At 35.7% G+C, this 21,321-nt stretch overlaps 1 protein-coding gene across 1 annotated transcript in view; it reads left to right on the top strand.

Moving 5' to 3' along the window:
• Window positions 1-21,321, top strand: part of Chpf (Chondroitin polymerizing factor) — a 50,627-nt gene that overhangs the window by 14,504 nt on the left and 14,802 nt on the right. The window contains exons 4-7 of the mRNA XM_081740035.1: window positions 3,201-3,443; window positions 7,637-7,803; window positions 12,294-12,732; window positions 17,730-17,913. Coding sequence (XP_081596161.1) covers window positions 3,201-3,443; window positions 7,637-7,803; window positions 12,294-12,732; window positions 17,730-17,913 — 1,033 coding nt within the window. The remainder of the gene's footprint in view (window positions 1-3,200; window positions 3,444-7,636; window positions 7,804-12,293; window positions 12,733-17,729; window positions 17,914-21,321) is intronic.

Raw genomic sequence — 21,321 nt, 5'->3', positions numbered from 1 at the left:
GACAAACACCGTGTGCGTGGATTTCCTCTGGGTTCTCCCTTTTTCTCCCACTTTCTTCATTCCACTATTTCGTTCATTACTCATCATCACCGTCTCCTTTAGCCTAACCGGCATAAGCGTGGGACGTAACACTCAAAGCAACTGATCCGTTTTTTGGATTGTATTACATTATTTTAAGAATTTTCTGTTTATTCATCTTACTGTTTATTAACAAAATCTCGCTACAAAATTTACTGAATGCTTTTACAGTTCAATGAGTCACAACTGTAATCCTACCAAGCAGCTGAGTTAAATTAATGTTGCCAAATGTGCACGTCGCAAGAAATTGCACCGAGAAAGAATACATTTGTCATTTTCTTTTTCTTTTTTTATTTTATTTTATTTATTTTATTTATTTATTTGCCTACTGCAGAAATAACTACATTATTTAAAGTTCTTTGTTACACTTTAACATGAGTGCGAGTAAATTTGACAATCTTACTTTTGTCATGCTTCTTGTGTTATTGGCTGCAGGTAGGATTGCAACGATTCATGTTAACATATTGAACTACATAAACCATAAAAATTTATATACGTAAAAATACTTTTATAAATAACTACACAAAATGAACGTTTTGATAATCTTTTATTTAAGTACTTGTATACTAATGTAAAATAATAATAATAATAATAATAATAATAATAATAATAATAATAATAATAATAATAAAGTAAAGTATAAATTTATCTTAATACGTCGTCTTTAATTTTTTTTCTTTCTTTTTTCTTAACCCTTTTCGGGTAACTGTTAACTGTTATCTTTGACGAGGGACAGTTTCTTCCTCAAATTTTGGTCCCTCGTCAAAGGTTCCGTAATATTGGGTAAAAAATTTAAGAAGACGTACTAAGGTAAATCTATTTTATTGTATGATATACAAAGTGTAGAAACGTGGATAACTGGACCCGTAGTGATTCGTTAACCAGTACGCTATCTAGTCCGCTTCCAGAATAGGTGTACATTCTCTCACTCTTGAAGTCGGTGCTCATTACTTAGATCACATGCTCTTTACTTAGATGCGCTTACTTAGGTAGCGCAGTGGTTAATGCATCGGCACAGCACGGCACACCGAAGATCTTTGTATATCATTGAGTTTGCACCTACGGAGGATTTAGTGTGAAAAAAATTATTGTTTCCTCTTTTCATTAATATATAATATTTTATTTTATTTTATTTTATTATTATACATAAAGTGCCATTTATGTCATTCATGTTCCACTTTTTCTGCAAATAGAAGCAATAGTCACTTTTTAAAGAAAAATGCTGTATTATATGCATTTCCATTACTGTGGTAAAAAAAACTCTTTATCGTTTCTAATGGAATGGCGTATTATTTGCTGCAAGCTATATTGATATGACTTACTTTACGTACTTGCGTTTTAGTATCTTATAAATCTGACAGAGGTTAGATGTAAGAGTGAGAGTCACATTTAAATCAATTTTTTTTTTTCATTCATTCATTAATTCATTTCCATCTTTAAAGAGGAAAATTGCTATTAGTAGAATTTAAGCTATATGTTACATTTGTACATGAAATAAATGACATCAAAGAAAATATTGCTATAAATCTTCTTTAATGAGTTTACTCTTAAATTTAGGATTCAATTCTTTATAGGGATTAAGTCTATTTGAGATTGACACGGCGTTGCGAGGAAAAGTAAGCACATTGTAGTCAAGGAAACCAGAAATAATGGCGTTGAAAGTTCGTGCGCTGACCTTGTATACCAAGTTGAATATGTGCCTAGCTGGCCATAATTCTTCAATGCTGCGCACTAAAGTTTATTTATTACTGAATTATACATGGACATATGGTGTTAGAAATTAATAATAGTTGTTAGATTATATTAACTAATGAGAGTTTGATGCATAGTGAAACGGATGTTTCAGACAAATACGAACAGTAAAGAACATCTTCACGACGAATTTCAAGCATAAAGTAGTATGTAACTATTCCACTTTCACTTCTTCTAAAAGAGTGAAAAGATTTGTTTCTAGTGCGAACAGAATTATCCCATTATCTAGTTGTATTTTTAAAAATTTTTTCGTAATATCTTTTGGGTTTATTTTATTTTTTTTCAGACTTTTTGAACTTTTTTAAAACATTTTATTGTTTTGCTGAAGATATAGATTTATTTGTTGATTAGTTTTGTCATTATTGAGTGCTAATTTAGTCGTCAGCGAACATGGTCCCTGACTTTCAGTTTCATACAATGTTGATAACAGTATATCTCTATATTTGTATTTTAATTTACACTGAAATACAATATGAGTTACTGTTCCCTCCGCCTCCGCACACAAACACATCGTGTTGTCTCTACGTTTTATTTTGTACAAGGTATCATGAGATAATGCAGTGTATTGTAATCTCAGTATGAATAACTATTATACCTGTATATCGGCTTTTTGTTTGTCCAAGGCTTTAGATTTGCTATTCCTGATGTGTCTAAGTAGTACTTTCCTGAGCCCGGGCTATTGTGTTTCTTCGCTTTTTTTTTTTTTTTAATTATAATTTTATAGGCAAATAGAAGTTACGTGTGTGATAGTTTAGTGTTAGGTGGAGTCTGGCTGATGGCTACCTGACGAGATTCTAGGTCGACTAATTCATTATATTTTATATTACTGTGAGCCTCTAGATACAAACATTTTATCGTATAATTTGTTTCTTTTTAGTTGAAGAAATAGACTTTTTGTATGAAATATATTCCAAGTTTTTTCCGTCCCAGTTGAGTGTATTTGTTTCATGTAGGTAGTGCAGTAACTTCTTATAACAATGCGTGTCACATAACACTAGGCTATCCATAAATTATCTGTTCTGATAGTTTATATACAAATCCATTGTATAAAATAAATTTACCCTATCATTGATGTGCATTACACTAGGCAATAAAGCCTACAAGACATAATTGTGGAACGTTAAATAAAATTTTATTTAATTTTACTAACCAACAAACTTTTTTTTTTTTAATGAATAATTAAATTTGAAGAACGCATTAGATTCGCAAATATGCGATAATTTAATAAAGCATATACATCTCAAACTCCCAAGTAAGTAGTTTTATTTTTAAAGATCCATTTGAATCGGCCTTATTGAGAGGTCTGTATGAAATAAAATAATATGTGTCACGAAGCACAATATAATAATTTTTTCCAATTTTTTCTGTAGGTAGAATTAGAAAACACAAAACAAGCAATAATGGAGCAACGTGAATCTATTATAAATATGTCATTCTTGGCTCCTGGTGGACGAGAGGCCATCACGTGGCCTGTAGGAAATCAGCCTGGGAATAAACCAAGTTCTAGATTCGATATCATTCGATGGGACTATTTTACGGAAACCCACCTGTATCTGGATACAGATTTTAGTAACATCAAACGTCTGGTTGGAGCTGACAAAAAGGACATTGAGGTAAATGTTTCTAGTCAGTTTAGCACTAATGAAGATGTTCGAAAATGTCTTACTAATGAAAGTGTTACGTTGCGTAGTGATGTTCTTTTAGAGTGAGGTGCATCTGTTTTTTTTAGTCTTTACAGTTAGAGCCCATTATTTTGTAGTTTTTCTTTAAATTTAATAAAAATAGACTTACATAACGTCATTAAATTGCATGTTTACGCAGCTTCTTTATAAATAAATACATATTTTTTATCTTGAATTGCGTAGTTCTTTTTCATTTTTAATGTATCGCTCATTTTTGCTTCGTGTTTCTACATATTAGGTATTTGTATTCTTGTGCATGAAAGTAAGAACAAATGCTTCTTTCTAATCCTGAAATTGTATTGAATAAGATTGAATTTGCAACACCAATATGAATGAAGATAATTATACATTACTACGAACTGTCTTGGAGCATGTGCTTGTATTTTGATTTTTGTTATTTCAATGTTGCTAACTACCAAAATTTCTTGATAGGTATAGTTTGTTAGACACGAACATGAATTTAAATATTCCAAGACACAGTTTAGGTAGTCGTGAAAAAACAGTTGAATTATATTAATTTACGGCCAAAGTACTAAATATAACAAACTGTATGTTGTGCTTTTATATTCATTCCCATGATAATAAGTATTTTTGTATAACTAAATAAATAAGCAAAACGTAGCAAAAGCATATTAGGAATACAGAAGCAGAACATTGTGTTTCAGGTTTTTCAAAATATGTGAAAGAAACAATATATCACAGATTCAAAAATGTTATTTGGTGCCAGAAACGAATTGACCTTTGTATGAAAATTTGTTTATACTTTTTAAGCAGCTAAGATTGAATTAGACAAAGATTGTTTAATAATAAATGAGAGACAGTGAATAAGGAATGTATTCAATACTAGTACAGCAAAAGCGCTAATATGAATTGGCAGCTTGCACTTGTCGAACAGAAGAGCACACTGCCTGACTTTTCCTAATTCAGCAATACACGCGTTACTTAATGCGGAACGTCAGCAAACGAATATTATAAGATGTTATTTGCATTACTCTTCCTTATCCGTATCTTTCTTTTTATCTCATGCTTTCGTTCATATTTTAAACCTTCATAACACCAAAGGAAGAGCGAATAGCTATAAAGTACAAGTATGATGTAGAAACTAAAAGTTATTGAAATGATTGGTAAAATTCCTGAGCATGTCTATATTACTATTGAGTTTGTCTGTTTTACTTGAAGCAATATACGGGTCCTCAGTGGTAAATCATTCACCTGTGGTGTATGGGATCCCTGGTTCGATCCCAGCTTCGTCAAGGGACTTCGTGGTGGACAAGCCCCGTGTGCGAGGGTTTTCTTGGGTTTCTCCCGTTTCCTCCCACTTTCTTCATTCCATCATTTCATTCATTCTCACCATTTAATTCATCCTAGCCTACAGGCATAATCGCGGGACGTAAAACTGAAAGATTTGATAAAACAATATGATGCATATTAGTAACCATAAAAATTCAATACTAATTGAAGCATCCGAGTGAAAACTAGTTCTGAAATACTTTCAGCGATAAATTCACACCGTCATCAGTGCACTTTTTTCAAAATTACGGTACTACTTGAAGAACTAAATTTTCTTCCCAAGTAGAAAGAATGGTTGTTAGTTGATAAAGTTAGATGTTTGTTGTATAACAAGAATAGTCTTCCTAATATCATATACAAAGCGCGCTGATTATGATGAGAATTTATCGCTGAAACTGTCTGCGAACTGGATTTCACTTTTATGTCTCAGATGAGCGTTGGACATTTATTGTTGTTTATTTTCGTGAAATTATATATATGATGCCTAATCTACAAGGTAGATATTTATTTATTTAGTCTGCGCCTTGAAATTGTCTTTTGCATGTACATAGTTCTCAATGGATTACTAAGATTTAGTCGTTAATATCTCGAGACAAAGTCAGCTTTAGCAAAGACAGCTGTGGCACTAAATCATACCTATATCGTATTAAATTTTCGAATGTTTGTCACATTTATATATTTAAAAAAAAAAAAAGTTTCGAAGACAGGTTGAATATTAAAGAAAATAAGTGTCATACAAAACAATGTAAAAATAAGTGGCATGGTGGCCTAATATTAGAGCGCTTATCTCTGATGCAGCGGACCTCTGGGTCGATTCCAGGACACTGAGTGTGGTGAACAGCATGTCATTTATTATTATTATTATTATTATTATTTTATTATTTTCTACTTACTACTTTCTTCATTCCCATATTTTTTTTCGTAATCATTTAGTTGGAATTATCATTCATATCCGTTTATTCTATAAAGCATAACCATGGGATATAAAACTAAACATTCTTAGCATAATAGTAATAATAAAATTAAATGGAAAGAACCCTTAGTATAACGTTCCGTAGTTATTGCTGGGACCAACTAAAAAAAAAAAAAAAAAAAAAAAAAAAAAAAAAAAACTTTTATACCATAGGTGAGCGCTGACCCATGGTCCACCTTTAAGATATTAAATAATTATAATAATTTCTATTTCACAGAATTCCAGGGTGTATGAAACATTGTTAGAAGGCAAGCCACTTTAAATTGTTAATGTGCAAAGATCTAGAATATGGGGTAAACATTTCATGCAAAATAAAAGATAATTCGGAATTCAGATAGTGTATTTTCTGTTCGTGAACTAGATTTTGAGATCCGTGGATCCAGGGAAATAATTGCAGGTTTAAAGAAGCTCTATTTGTAATATTTTTCTAATAATTGTCGTGTGTTATACGGAAAAAAAATTTTTTTCTTCTTTCTTGAAGAACTTCTCAGACACTGTTCTTCATTATAAATCCATTCACTTTTCACGTAGAAACATTGCGTTTACATCTTCAGGTTACATTAACTATTATAGTATCCATTAATTCTGGAAATTTGTCATTAACCTACGTCTTTTATTACAAAATAGGTACTTACTGAAAACACAAGACTTCTTTTACGACATATCCATAATCTGTCAATGTAATTGTATATTGTGTTTTTGCTTTCATAGTAGAAAGTAAGAGTTAGTACGTTTACATTAGACGCACATGCTTCTAGTTCAATCTTCATCATGTTATCTGCAGTCTACAAAGCATCATTGTGATTGCTAAGGCAATAATAAGAGACTTTCTAAGTACGTTGTAGCTTGCTTTCTACAGTATACAGAAAATCTTCCATTTTTTCCTTTTATTTAGCCTGACGCGGAAGTTCGAACAAAAAGTAGAATCAAAATAATGACCTAACGAACATGAATTAATATGTATAAAGTTCTAGATTATTTATAATGTATAATATTACTAGCAGCGTTCACCCCGCTTCGCTGCGGTCACCCCGGAACGCAATAAACTTTGTTACTTAGATAATTTTTACTTTTTCGCTTTCAAGTGATTTATAGCGCCTGTCAGTTATGTTAACCCGCCGAGTCACAGGGTCATGCGGGTTGCATATAAATACGTTTATTTTTATACCTATGATGAACTAATAACAAAGGATTTGTACGTATGGACACCTGAATGGTCAATTATCTCAAGACACTGGTAATTGAAAATTAAAGTGATATGATAAAAACCATCTAGGGTCCACATCCTAACAACCCCCCAAAAATGAAAGAAATCGGTTCACCCGTATTAGCGTGATGAGCGGACAAAGGATTTTTTTTACGTATTCACACCTGATTGGTCAATTATCTCAAGACACTGGTAATTGAAAATTAAAGTGATATGATAAAAACCATCTAGGGTCCAAATCCTAACAACCCCCCAAAAATGAAAGAAATCGGTTCAGCCGTATTAGCGTGATGAGCGGACAAAGGATTTTGTGCGTTCTCTTTTATATATATAGATGATATTTAGAAATTGTACGTGTGTTCATAGATTTATATGGTTATTATCAGTATTGTTTCATAAGTTTAAGATTATGTCTTACAGGCTAAAGAAATTGGCGCCTACTATGAATTGAATTCTGAGATCACGTACTTCAAGCACTAACCGTAGGAAATCATCGTTTTTTTTTTTTTTTTTTTTTTTTTTTTTTTAATGTACTTAAGCATAAGATTTAGAATAGAAGTTGCTCTCATCCTGGCTGTTGTTAAAGAATGAAATTGCGATCATATATTTAAGTATGTGTATTCAAAGCTAAACTTTTCTTTCATTACTTTTCAGTACGTTCTGAATGTCACAGTGACAACCATGTTATCAAAATACGATGGAAAACTGCAGTACAAGAGGCTTCTAAATGGTTATAGACGCTTCGACCCATCCAGAGGAATGGATTACATTCTTGATCTAGCATTCCGTGACAAGTCAACTGGCTTGGAAGTACACAAAAGGTATTAATAACACAGTGAAACTTGTTTCTGTTGGATATTGTGTCTCTCATTGAAGAGTGATTAAGGTAGACAGGTGACTACATGTATAAAGTAAAGTATTTTGAAACAAAAATTATATAGATACATATACATAGGTACATATACATATAGGTACATATTTATATGTGCACATAAAAGAGCAAATATAGTTACCTATGTGCATCGTGGAGGTATTGTGCTGCGATATTTCCCAAACTTCGCTTTTTATATATACATTCAGCTGGGCTTTTATCTAGATTAGTATTTAAACTGCTACATATTCACGTTATTGTTGAACAGAATAGTATCAGTGTATCCTCTTTTGACATAAACTGTACATAGAACATTTTTATATGAACATGCGGTAGCTGCCATATTCGTTTTTTCAAGTAATAGTGTTTCCATATGCTCATTGACGCTGTACTAGATAGATGTTTTGTACCGTTTACTAACTTGAATGCTGTGGAAATTTTGATGCAGTAACAGTAGGTATAAGATTTTCTTATTAAGTGTAATTTATGATATAGTCCCATTGCTTATCAAGGCTACCTTCGTCCAAGTTTAATTTAGGGCCAGTGGACCTAATAAAAGATTTGGTAATCCAGAGAAAAGGCAATCAATGAGAGATTTGTAAAATGTCGCAGCAAATTATAACTCTACTACGCACCACAAATAACAGTATTTGGTCTTTTACTTAAATGGCTGCGTTAAAAATGCATACGTTAAAGTATCAATCTATATGTATTTATTATTGGCATGTTACAAATAATATACATGAGAACAACCCTTATTTAAATGAAAACATATTTCATGTTTTATAGGTGGCTCCGTCGTCTAGTTGTTACAGCGTTGGACTCATGTTCGCGTGATCCCGGCTTCGATTCTTGGCTGGTGAACCCCAATTTTCGACTTCCACCCGGCGTCGTGAGGTAAACTGGGAAGTCACGTGAATAAAAGACGTAACGGCCACTAGGTCCAGAAAGTTCTTGATACGGCTGTTAGAGACAGGCGACGCAACACATTGACCACTCTTTTGTTGCTAGGTTGGACGTAGTTCCATCGGTCGCTAACAGATGGCGTTGGAGCAGCCTCAGGTCCGCGAAGGACTGCCACACCGGTGGTTATTTCATTTTATTTAATAATTATATCTTTACAATTAACTTACTTTACGCAAATTAAAAAAAAAAAAAAAAAAAAAAAGTGTGTACTCTGCTCCGCGGCTCATTTTGACGCAAGAATTGTGCCTTTTTATATCGTCCATAAATTGTAGTGTGTTATTTTCGTCCGTTTTTTTCTTGTATCACACCCTTGGTCAAATTAGTGGAAAAGACGTGAATATCCATGTAATAGTTTTTAAAATCATCATCATCATCATCTTTTTTTTTAATACGTCATGTTAACAAAATTCTACACAAACATTTCAATTCTTTTATCCCGTTATGATACGTGCAAACATACTCTTTACAGCATGAATCCATTCTTCATTTGTTGGTAATCTGCTACAAGTATTCCCCAGAAGGAAAACACTTCAAATACTTGAAGTTAAAGCGCTTATTGCCGACCCGACAATTGACATAAAAGCCAAACAATAGCACCACACTTTTACGAGTCATTGTCAGTGGACAGGTCTTTCCCCATTGCTATCTGCCATTTCGGTATATTGACCTGAAGCATAAGGGTATAGAATATTCTGTGAGGGTTTCTGAAAATGATTACACAGATGTGAAAAGGTAGGCTCAAAACTTAGTTTTTAGTTTTTGAAAAATGCCCTTGATAGATGACTGTTTTTCCTTGGCAAAGTCTCATTTTTACGAAGTGCTACAACTGAGTAAATCGTTCAAAATATTATAACTCGTTTTATTACGGAGTTTTTCCTTCTTTTTTTTTCTTTTTTAATAATTTGGCCAGATAGTCGAAAGTATATTGTACTTTAACCATGACATTCCCTTAATCTCAAAATTTTATTCCATTTTTCTTCTTTAAAAATATAATTTTTATTCTTTCTTTTTATTTTCATAACCTCAGTTAAGGATTTTATATATTCAGGTGAGGACGTAGGTTTATGTTACGTATATCATTAGGTAATGTTATTAATAATTATTTTTATCTTTGCATATGCAATGTAAAAATTGATGAAAATGGTGGGTGATGAATGCTAGAGCAATGAATCATTTCTTTCTTTTTTATTCTTATTTTCAAGAAATTTTGACCAAACTTGATACGGTGGTGGAACTCGACAAGCTTAGTACTGAATCAAATACAGATTCTTACCAGTTTAATGGAAACATCTGAGAAGATGCAGGTTACTAAATTAATACAGCATTGGATCACCTTTTAGCCTTAGAAAAGTTCTGGTGTGACGTTAGAATGGGATCATAGAGGACGTGAATGGTAACAAGTGAAATATTACACCATTCCGCGTACAATACATGACTCAGTTCCGTGAAACAGGATGGAGGCAGAAATCCACGCCGGATCCCTGTCTCCAAAATGGACCATATATTTGCAATTATATTCAAACTCGGAGATAGGGAGACCAGGTGGAGCGAGTGTTTAGCTTCATCCTAATGTTCCTCAAACCAAGTCGCCGTAGCTCCAGCTGTGTGAATGAGCGCATTCTCATCCTGGTATGACGTCATCGTCCGGAAACATCTGGACCATAGGATTAATTTGGCTACCTAAAATGGCGACATAATTGCGAAGAGTGACATGACTAGTAAGCGTCAGCAATGAACCCACTGAAAACCAGGATATTGTGACACATAGCATCAGAGAACCGCTACCATGTTTGACGATTGGCAGAGGCACTGCAGATCATACGCTTCTTTGGGTATCTGCCACATATAAACACGATTCATGGTTTGAAATAAGATGGTTGATGGCTCATCCGATCATATCATAAGTCTCCAGCCTTCATCTGTCCATGATGCATCCTCACGGCATCATTGCTGTAGTGCTAAGGGGTTGTGGTTCCTTATCAGCGGTTTCACCCGTGCTATCAAATCCTGTATTTCCATGTCATGTAACTCGCGGCAGATTCGGATTGTACAGGATGTGGGGGGGGGGGGGGGGTCTGCTTGAATTCCTCCATCACTTGCAGCACAGTCGCACGACGAATGTCAATTCGCTTTAATGCTTGGCGGGACTGGGATTGTCATCACTGAGAGTTTTCTTCCGACCACCACGAGTTTATAGGCCATCATCACCTTGGAAACTGTCCTCCGCCACACACCCAACACACTTGCCACTTTCGTCATGCTCGCATCACATAACCGAGTATCAACAATTTGTCCACTTTAAAATAAGAGAAGTCTTCATTTTACATATCACCATCTGCTCAGTTCACTGCACACTGCCGCTGTACTGCTCCTCATGTAGTACGGAGTTTATCCATAACACACTGCCACCAACAATAAGGCTACAGGCACTTCTCACCGTGTCAATTAAACATCTGATATCATTGAATTGGTGCGTAAGTGTAAAATGGGCTTTAATCCTACTTTATTTACACTGGGTAAAGTGGCAAACTATGGTTTAGCCCCTCCCTTGATCATATCCTGGATCCGCGGATGGATATATATATATATATATATATATATATATATATATATATATATGTGTGTGTGTGTGTGTGTGTGTGTGTGTGTGTTTTAAGGTGTTGTGTGTCTACCCAATTTTTCACGGCATACTTCGCCACTTGGGCGCATTATAGTGAGTGTCGTTAATACACAAATGGTTCATCATTGATATAGTGTGGCGGTTTGTGTGCTTTTGCATAGAACAAACTTTCTCTTCTTTCTGCATGTATGATGTACGTATGGGCGATGCATGATATTCACGTGATTACTGATGCAATAAGTTTTTATTATAGCAATTAAATGAACGAAAACACACGAACAAAGTAATCGAATGAGTAAAAGAAAGTTTTTTTTTTATTTATTTTTTGAAAAAAAAAATTGAAATTGAAGTTGTTCACAACACACAAAACATTTAAATAAGTTAAGACAAATATTGAATCGGATTTAGAAATCGTCATAGACATGAATATGGTTCGACCGGTTCGAGTCCCAGTCCAGTCGGTCACATTTTACTCTTTGCCTTAGTTTATTTGAATTAATTTTCTCTAAAAAATTGAGTTTAACATATTTCCATGTAGGTGAGACTAGAAGCTACTCATCGTTAATTGTAATTTAGGTTAGAAAGTGAGTCCTCTTAGGTTTCAAACATCACAAGATATACAGACAATGCTCCACACAGAAAATTCTTATAGATGTCTTGGGGCTAAGAAAGATAATTATTGTTAAAGTGTCACAGAATAATGAATGATTGTACATGTGTTGTGGTTGGAATGTAATACTTAAACTTAATAGATTCATGTACTTTAAATGTGTGTTTATCTGTAGTAATTTCAATTTTAATATGAACAATAGAAATGGTGTAGATTCTGACAACTGTGCTTTGTCTCTTCACAGAGTGGAAGTTGCGAAGCCTTTGGGTAAAGTGGAAGTTGTTCCAATTCCATATGTCACAGAAAATACCCGTATCAATTTGGTTCTTCCAATTGAAGCTTCCCAAAAGACTGAAGCGAAAAAGTTTATTAGCCAGTACGCCAGTGTTTGTATGGAAAAGAAGGATAAAACGTTTCTAATGCTCGTTCTGTTGTATGATCCTCTGTTACCAGGAAAAGGAAACAAAGACGATGTGTTCCGAGAATTGAAAGACATTGCCTTAACATTAAGTGACCGGTACAAAAGAGACGGAATGAAGATTGCGTGGGTATCGATCAAAACCAAAGGAACACGACCATCGGATTTTGCTATTTTAGATTTGGTTTTGAAGAAGTTTGTTCCAGAATCTCTAATACTTATGTGCCATCCTAATATGGAAATTCGACAAGAATATTTAAATAGGGTAAGGTAATCATTTAAACATTCTCGTTTCGTGGCAGATAGAGTTTATATATATATTTGAAAATTTCGTTTGATGTTTGACTTGAGCGGTGCCTACAGTGACATTGCCAGCGCTGTGATGCGAAAATTCCTTTCGGCGGAAAATAAACACAACCACGACTTTAATTTTGTTCGTATTTTACAGCCGTTTTATTTTGCCATGGGTTTCGTATTGTGGCTGTTGTATCATTATGAAAGTTGATTAATATCAAAATAATATGTAAAAATTTTCATTTTCGGGTGTTGAAATATTCATACGATTTGATCTGTCTGAAACTAGATGATAAAATTCTTTTTTAATTTTTAAACTGCTGTTGTGAGATTCAAAATCCATGATCCTGCACTCCAGACGTACGAATTTCAGATATGATCATATGATATAACGATAATATATCTTCAATGTTTTTAATTTTGTATTTTCTCCAACTGTAATTACATTACCCAATTGTACATTTTTAAGGGATTTCAGAAAATATGCAATATTTCTATACAGTGAAACCTCCCTTAACGGACACCTCTATAATACGGACAGATTTTTTGTCCCGGCAAAAATATGTTCTCTTATGGAACAAAACCCTCCCTTTTACGGACGCGGACAGTCCTTTTTTCCCCCAAACGTTTCAATAACCTCTTCATAACGGACAGGAATTTTTCTCGATTCTGCTATATATTACAGGAAACAAAAGTATTTTCCCCACAAGTGTATCTATCATGAGTCTAGACCGGTGAACCATCAAACAGAACACCTTCAAGCTGAACTTCAAATTCTTTTATTCTGCCCTCAATAAATTGCTTTCTGGAGGAAATTCTAGAAAACCTTCAATAAGCTATAACACTCATGCAGGGTCAGTCGTATGGCCAAGAATTCTATACGAAAGATCTTCCCTTCCCTAACAAATTTAGTCCTTTTTCCTCTGGACCTTGCATCTTTCCGACAATTTCATAGATAACAAAACAAACCTTGTTTGTTTTACAATAACATTTTCAACGAACAATGTTTCCTCTCTTACATTCTTAGTAAAGCAACTTTCTCTAAGATGATATTCTTTGCGATTGGGGCTGAGTCAACAAACATATGCACTCCCAATAACTTGCCTTTTTATCCATTCCGCCAGTACACAAACAAACACACACACACACACAGATATTTTTTCCGCCACCGTACTGAGGATTCTCAGAGGACACTAGCTAATGAGTTTAGCCGGTTAGTTGGTTCCTAACGCATCTTTTGGGAAGGTCCTGAAAATTTGAAATAAATGAAAAACTCTTTCCCTCCCGCTTTCCCCTCCCATGTAGGAAGAAAATGATCATACATGCATTATCTTTTGCAATATACGAATATATTAACACATCCCCCAGCAATAATACTATTTAACATAAATTAATTTCTCCTTCATCCCTTCCAGTAATTCAAATACGTACTAAATAGAGTATTTTCGTATTGAATTTTACGTATTTACGCTCATACATAATATATCTACTGTATATTACTCCATACAATTACCGTTGTGAGAAATTAAATTACTGTAACCTCTCTGTAACGGACACCTCTTAGTAACGGACAAAAATTCATGTCCCATTGGTGTCCGTTATTGAGAGGTTTCACTGTATAAATATTTCCTTTGTTTTATGATAGTACAGTAAAACTTTCCTTAGCAGAGACCTCCATGACTCAGACTTTTATTTTATTTTTTTTTTCCCTGACAAGAATACATGTATTATCACGGGACAGGACCCTCTCTTTTAAATTGCGAGCTGAATTTGAAATTCTTCTTTTCTCTGTTCATAATAAATTTGATTTTGGTAGAAGTCCTCGAAAATCTTGAAAAGCTACTTTTATTACAGCCAGTATGCAAAGTAAGGGATTTTTACAGGGGGATGACATGTACTTGATAAGAAAATTATCACACATGCAGTGTATTTTGTAGTCCACGTACATATGAACACATTCCTCAGAGATACTTTTGTTCCTTTCCCTCATCATCATTGTAACTTGAACACTGAATACAGTATTTCGATATTAGCCTATATTTAAATTACTCTAGCTCTTGCGGTAATTGTATGTAGTGTATAGTAAACAAATTAATTACATTTACATTTATAACTAATGTATTTACTGCATACTGCATTCAATTACCGCAACAGCTAGAGTAATTTAAAATTATGCAACTTTTCTATAACAGAAACTTCTCATTTACGAACAAATAATAATGTCCCATTGATGTCCGTTATTCAGAGGTTTCACTGTATAAGAAGGCAGAGTGATTTTATATCGAAGTATTATAATCATCTACAAGATAATTTTTATATAATGAAGTCATATTTAACTTTGTATACATTGTAATTCTTATATCTGTCTCCTTACTTAAATTTAAATTTCAAGTGCCCTTTAGAACTTTAAAGTGAAAGAACCTACTCACTCAATTTCTGCTCTCCTTGCTTAATGCCACCATCTAATTTCGTTAGGGTAAGTGGGCTAGAACTTTCCTCTTGGAAGAACATTCAGACAAGACAAGACTACTAACTGTGTAGCAGCGAAATATATAGCAGAACGAAATCTTAACTTCATTTCGGCTAACATTCTTTACTTTTCTAAGAAGCAAAATTAGTATTGTGTTGTAGATATTTTGCTCATTAGATGGGTTATACAAGAGTCATTTAACTCGAAGTGGCAACATAGTTGTGAAATGGAATGTAGTGAATCACTCACCTCAAGAAACTTATAGTTCTTCGATGTAGCCTCCGCCAGCCTAACCCTTCGCCAGATGTCTGGTAACCGTTGAATACCTGTCAAAGCTCCACTTTGTGAGAGGGTGTTGACAATGCGCCCTAAAGCACGAACAGTGCTGGGAATGTCTCTGAAACGTTTGCCCCTGAGAGGCTCTTTCATTTTTTTGGCAAAAAAAGATCAAAATCGCAGGGGCTCATATCCGGGGAGTATGGCGGGTGCTCCAGTACTTCCCAACCCCATCGTCGTAACAGAGTCTGTACTGGATTGGCTGTATGGCATCTGGCATTGTCGTGTAGGAAAATTGGTCCAGACTCTAGGAGGTGTGGACGTTTGCGCCGCAATGCTGGTCGCAAATGGTGACTGAGGTATGAAGCATTGACGGTAACGTCCGGTGGAACTTGACAGGATAATGCCTTCGTGGTCGTATGACATCATCATCACCTTCACGTTTACTGGCTCGTGCCTAAGCTTTTTCGATCGTGGAGATTCTAGGTGGCGCCATTCACTCGACTGACGTTTCAGTTCAGGCTCGTAGAATCTTCCCCATGTTTCGTCACTTGCAATAATGCAGTGCAAGAAGTCATCACCTTCCTCATTGTAACGTTGAAGGTGTAGGCGAACACATTCCCACCTATGCCACTTTTGAACTTCGGTCAGAGCATGGGGTACCCACCCATCTGCCTGCAATTTTCCGTATGCCAAGATCTTGTGTTAGCATGCGAAACACTGATCCGGAAGAAATGTTCAGCTCGTGCGCCAATTCACTGCAAGTCCAGCGCCGATCGCCGTTAAGCAGTGTCCGTAGTCTTCCAAGATTAATTTCGTCCGTAGCCGTTCGCATATGCCCTCCACCGTGCATTTTGTCTATTGACTGTCATCCCGTCTGAAATGCTGCAACCCATCTCGCCACTGTCCGATACGGTAAAGCAGCTTCACCGCAGGCCGCTACTAATCCTCTATGAATCGTCCTAGCATTTCGCCCACGTGTCACCTGGAATTTCATAAACACACGCTGTTCTGCACGCGTGAACATTGCGTTAGGGCGGTATCTCACACAACAGTCACTTTAACAATGTCTACTCGCCACACACACCGTAATATGGGACCGCAGCAGCGTTGATCTGACTCGTACACATCCACGGAACACACTACGTTCGTCATTTGTCTCCTGTCCATACACACCACAATCGTAGTAGTGTTGCCAGTTCGAGTTAAATGACCCTACTATATGGAGGAGAAAATCGAATATTAGTATGTCTCAAGTATATTTCTAAGTATTTGTCAAAACTGACACTAAGTTCGTTGGGAAAGTTAACTAAAAGAAATATAGCAATTAACGTATAATTTAAAATTTTGTAACATTTTACACATCTTTATGTAAAATTGCAATATTTAGAGGTGCTATTTATTGCTTTCTGAAACAAATATTATGAAACTTTCGGAAAGCTATGTTCTTATTATTACATTCCCGTGTCTACATGCTGGGCTAAAATTGTTAAAAATTGAGCGAGGATTGCTTAAAAAAATATTCAATTCTGCATCGAAAATCCATGCGAAGGCTATTGACAATACATGTAGGACATGTTTGAATGCAGTGCAGAAAATAAAAATTAGCATCATGTCATTATGGTGGAAAATTTAATTATACCGTGTATATCAAAAGTCCAATGCAATACGCCAAAAATGAATATACAGAAAAAATGAAAAAAGGAAAGTTATTGAAAATGGGTAGTTTTTCATCTAAAATGATAGAATTTTCCCAGTCGTACTAGCCATTTGGAGTCCTCTTTGATAAGACACCGTACTCTAAATGAAAAATCATTGTTTCCTGTTCAGCAAGCTGTTCGAATGGAACGTAAACGCGCGTGAAAATGACATGGAAGACGCATATTATACGAGGGAACCTGAAACACATCGAATCCGTTTCCAAACAGTGCTGTGTTATTTGTATGGTAAGTGCCGAAGGGCAAATTGATTTTTCATTGAACACAGGGCGCCCTACCAGCGTGGAGCCCAAACGGCTGGTGTGATTGGAAAAATCCAACAGTTTAGATTGAAAATTATTTCCAACAGCTTTTTTTCTTTCCATTTTTTCGCATCGTTATTCGTAACAAAAATGGCCTATGGCCCCAGACTTTTGATACACCCGATATATATACTAAAAACTTTAATTAATACATTTTTTATCGACAAATGTAAATAATTTTGATTTTTTTTTTAATAAATAGGTTCGAATGAATACAATTCTCCACTGGCAAGTTTATAGTCCCGTTCCTTTTACTGAGTATCATCCAGATGTTGTATATGTGGGTATTCAAAGACCTAAAGAGTTGGATATTAATAAAAATTATGGACACTTCGATATATATAGTTATCAGCATATTTCGTTTTATGCCAAAGATTACAGTGGAGGTAAGTGTAAAATATTCGTTTTGACTTTATATTCTTGACATTAGTTCTTTAGGTATTATAAAATACTTTTTGTTCCTTATATATGTACTGTCTGTCCACATGTCCGTTTCAAATCTCAGAAAGTACTCGATGGATCACCATCAATTTCCGCCAGGATGTAGAGGTCAAAAGCTGATTGAGGTGATTCCATCCACCGTAAGTGGTAGAAATCAACCGTTCCCGGTTTTAACGTTGATCACTGTACCTATAGAGCAAAATCGGTAATAGGTAGGAAGAGGCGGTTTCTGCAGTCGTATAAACGTCCCAAGAATACGTTCATCTCCATTCTTAACTCGCTTCTAAAACCAGGAATGATAGTAATCCAGTACAATTTCCGGTTGAAATATTGATCTACACAGATCAAAAACATTAAGAGATGGTGGAAAGCGTTTTTTAATTGATTTACCGTTATGAAAATACAGAGGATGTACAAAAGTATGAAAATACCTGGTATAAAAAAGGCAGCCATTTCAAACACGATTAGCGTCTGAATGGTAGGTATCGGTGTGATCACCGGCACATCCTGTGAGGTATACAACTTGACCAATCGAACAGACAGTTACAGTTCAGTGACCGGTTATCGTGAATCATGTCTAAGTTGACGGTTTCAAAGAGGGTAAATTGTGGGTGCACATATGGTGGGAACTTCCGTGACGAAAGTAGCGAAAATGTTTAGCGTATCAAGAGGCACAGTCTCAAAGATAATGACTGCTTACGAATGTTATGGAAAAGTCGCATCCAGCACCAGCGTGGATGCAACTGTGTTGCGTGACAGAGACAGACGCACATTGGGTGGGATTATGACCAAGCAGATCACCACGGCGCCAAAAGTCACAGCTGAGCTGAATACAGTGCTTACAAACCTTGTTAGCGTCAAAACAGTCAGAAGAGAACTCCACAAGGAGGATATTTATGGCAAATCTACAATGCCCAAATCACTCACGATGTTGATCATGCTGATATATGGAGACAATGGTGCAACGCCCATAAAACTGGACAAGGGAGCAGTGGAAAACTGTCAACTGGTTTGATGAGTCTTCCTTTACATTGTTTCTAATTGCTGGCCGAATTTACATGTGGAGAACGCCAGCACAAGCGTACGATACAGACTGTCTTTTACCAAGAGTGAAGCATGGCAGTGGTTCAGTGACAATTTGGGCAGCCATATCCTGGTATTCTGTCGGACCCATCATCACCCGTCACTGCCAAGCACTACGTAATTATTTTGAGTGACCAAACTCTGTTCAAACCGAAATTTTCAGAAATCAACCAGTTCCGGTTTTAACGTTGATTGCTATAGAGTAAAAACGGTAATAGATAGCAAGAAGTTGTTTTCCGTAATCAACTAAACGGTCGAAGAATATATTCCATCTCCACTTTAATCTTTCTACTCACATCGGAAGTGATGGAAATCTGTTGCCACCTCCGGTTTCAATATTAATGGGATAAATATCACACGATTAATAACATTTTAAATATAATCAAAATCGATTGTCATGGCAACATGGGGAATGGAGGGTGAAGGGAAGTGCATTATTGAGGCGTTAAAAAATTCAAACATTAATTTTCACCTTGTGAGCACAATAACATGTGGTGTTGTAACGCTGCTACTTGTTTCTGCGATTGAGTATCCCATACACTTTTTTATTTATGAATGTATTGCATAATCAAAGATTAGTATTACAATTTATCTATGTAACGGTAACAAAATACAATGCTATTTAAAACTATTGTGAAATAATGAAGAGTAAGAAATGCTTCCAGAAGAACTGAGAGAGATTAATGTTAGCATCCAAAGTCGCACCGAAAATTCGAATGGACGGTTCCTTTGAGAATGAACGAAAACTTTGGGCAGGTAGTTGAAAGTGTCTTCCATATTGAAATATATATATTAAAAAAAAAAAAAAAAAGACTGAGACTGATTTTTTTTAACATGTGTTTATTACTCATACTCTATGTTCACATGATCTTTTTCAAAGTAGCCCCTCCTGAGTGAATGCACTTTTTATAACGTTCCTTCCATTCCTGGAACAAGTGATGCATGCCATTTTTTGATATGCCCTTCAGAATCGCCTTGCACCTCTTCACCACTGCTTCAGAGTTATCAAAGTTAGTACCGCGGAGCTTTGCCTTAAGAGATGGAAACAAAAAAATCGCACGGAGCGAGATCGGGACTGTAAGGTGGATGTGGTACACAAATGATGTTGATTCTAGCTAAATATTCCATGACTGGGGTCGTGCGTTGTTATGATGAAGTCTTCAACTATTTTAATGAAGTTCAGGTCGCTTCTTCGCAATGTGCTTCCTCAGTCTGGCCAAAATGAAAGTGTAGTATGCACCTGTAACAATAGTGTGAGGGGGAACTATATGCTGGTAAATCATTTCTCTACAATCAAAAAAACGTGATTACCATAACCTTTCCTGCAGATGGAACAACTTTCGCCTTTTTTGGTGTGAGAGAACCTGGTGATTTCCACACACTGCTGGCTTGCTTTCCCTCTGGATCGTAGTGATGTAATCAAGTTTCATCTCCAGTGATAATTGACTGAAGAAACTCATCTCCTCCCTCAGCGAAGGAATGCAGCACCTCACGGGAAGTCTCAACTCGCACAGCCTTTTGTTCCGGAGTCAACAGTTGTGGTACCCAAGGGGCACAAACACGGGACATATGGAGGTAATCGTGCGTTATTGAAGAAACACTACCATATGAAATTCCCAACACTTCACTTAGTTTACGTAATGTTATCCTTCGATCCTCACGGACAATCACAACAGCAGTATTGATGTTTCTTTCTGTCACAGCAGAGGCCGAAACACCAGGTCCACCTTGCTTAACGCATGAAACTCGTCCTTCTTTGAGTTCTTTGAACTACCGAAACACTGTTGCTCGAGGTAATGCACTTTCATCGTAAGCTTGCTTGAGCTTTTCGTATGTTTCAAAAGCTGTATGATTCAAGTGGAAATAAAACTATTGCTCCATACTGTTCTTCTCGTGTAACCTCCATTGTATGCATATACACAGCACGTTGTGAGGCGAAACGGAAGCAGTATCTAAAACACAGCGGATTACTCCCAACCTACGGATACGACAATGCTGCCACCTAGTGAGAATATACATGAAAAATAACTTTCAACTATCAAACGTGCCTGCATTCGGCAACAAAGGAAACTGCGGTACAATAATCAATCTGAGTCTTTGTTGATCAGCCCTCGTATAACGAACACATAGCACCAAGTTTCATCATCTGTGAATCAACTTTATCAATGAAGTTGCTCGATACTTTCATCCGTTTCAGCTTTTGTTCTGAAGAAGGACAGTGTACTCGCACACATCGCATAGGTAAAGGTCCTCAGTTAAAATGCTTTAGC

The sequence above is a fragment of the Thermobia domestica genome, chromosome 15 (assembly GCF_964235325.1).
Source record: "Thermobia domestica chromosome 15, izTheDome1.hap1.1, whole genome shotgun sequence".
Taxonomy (NCBI): Eukaryota; Metazoa; Arthropoda; class Insecta; order Zygentoma; family Lepismatidae; genus Thermobia; species Thermobia domestica.
This window is presented reverse-complemented; position numbering and strand designations above follow the sequence as displayed.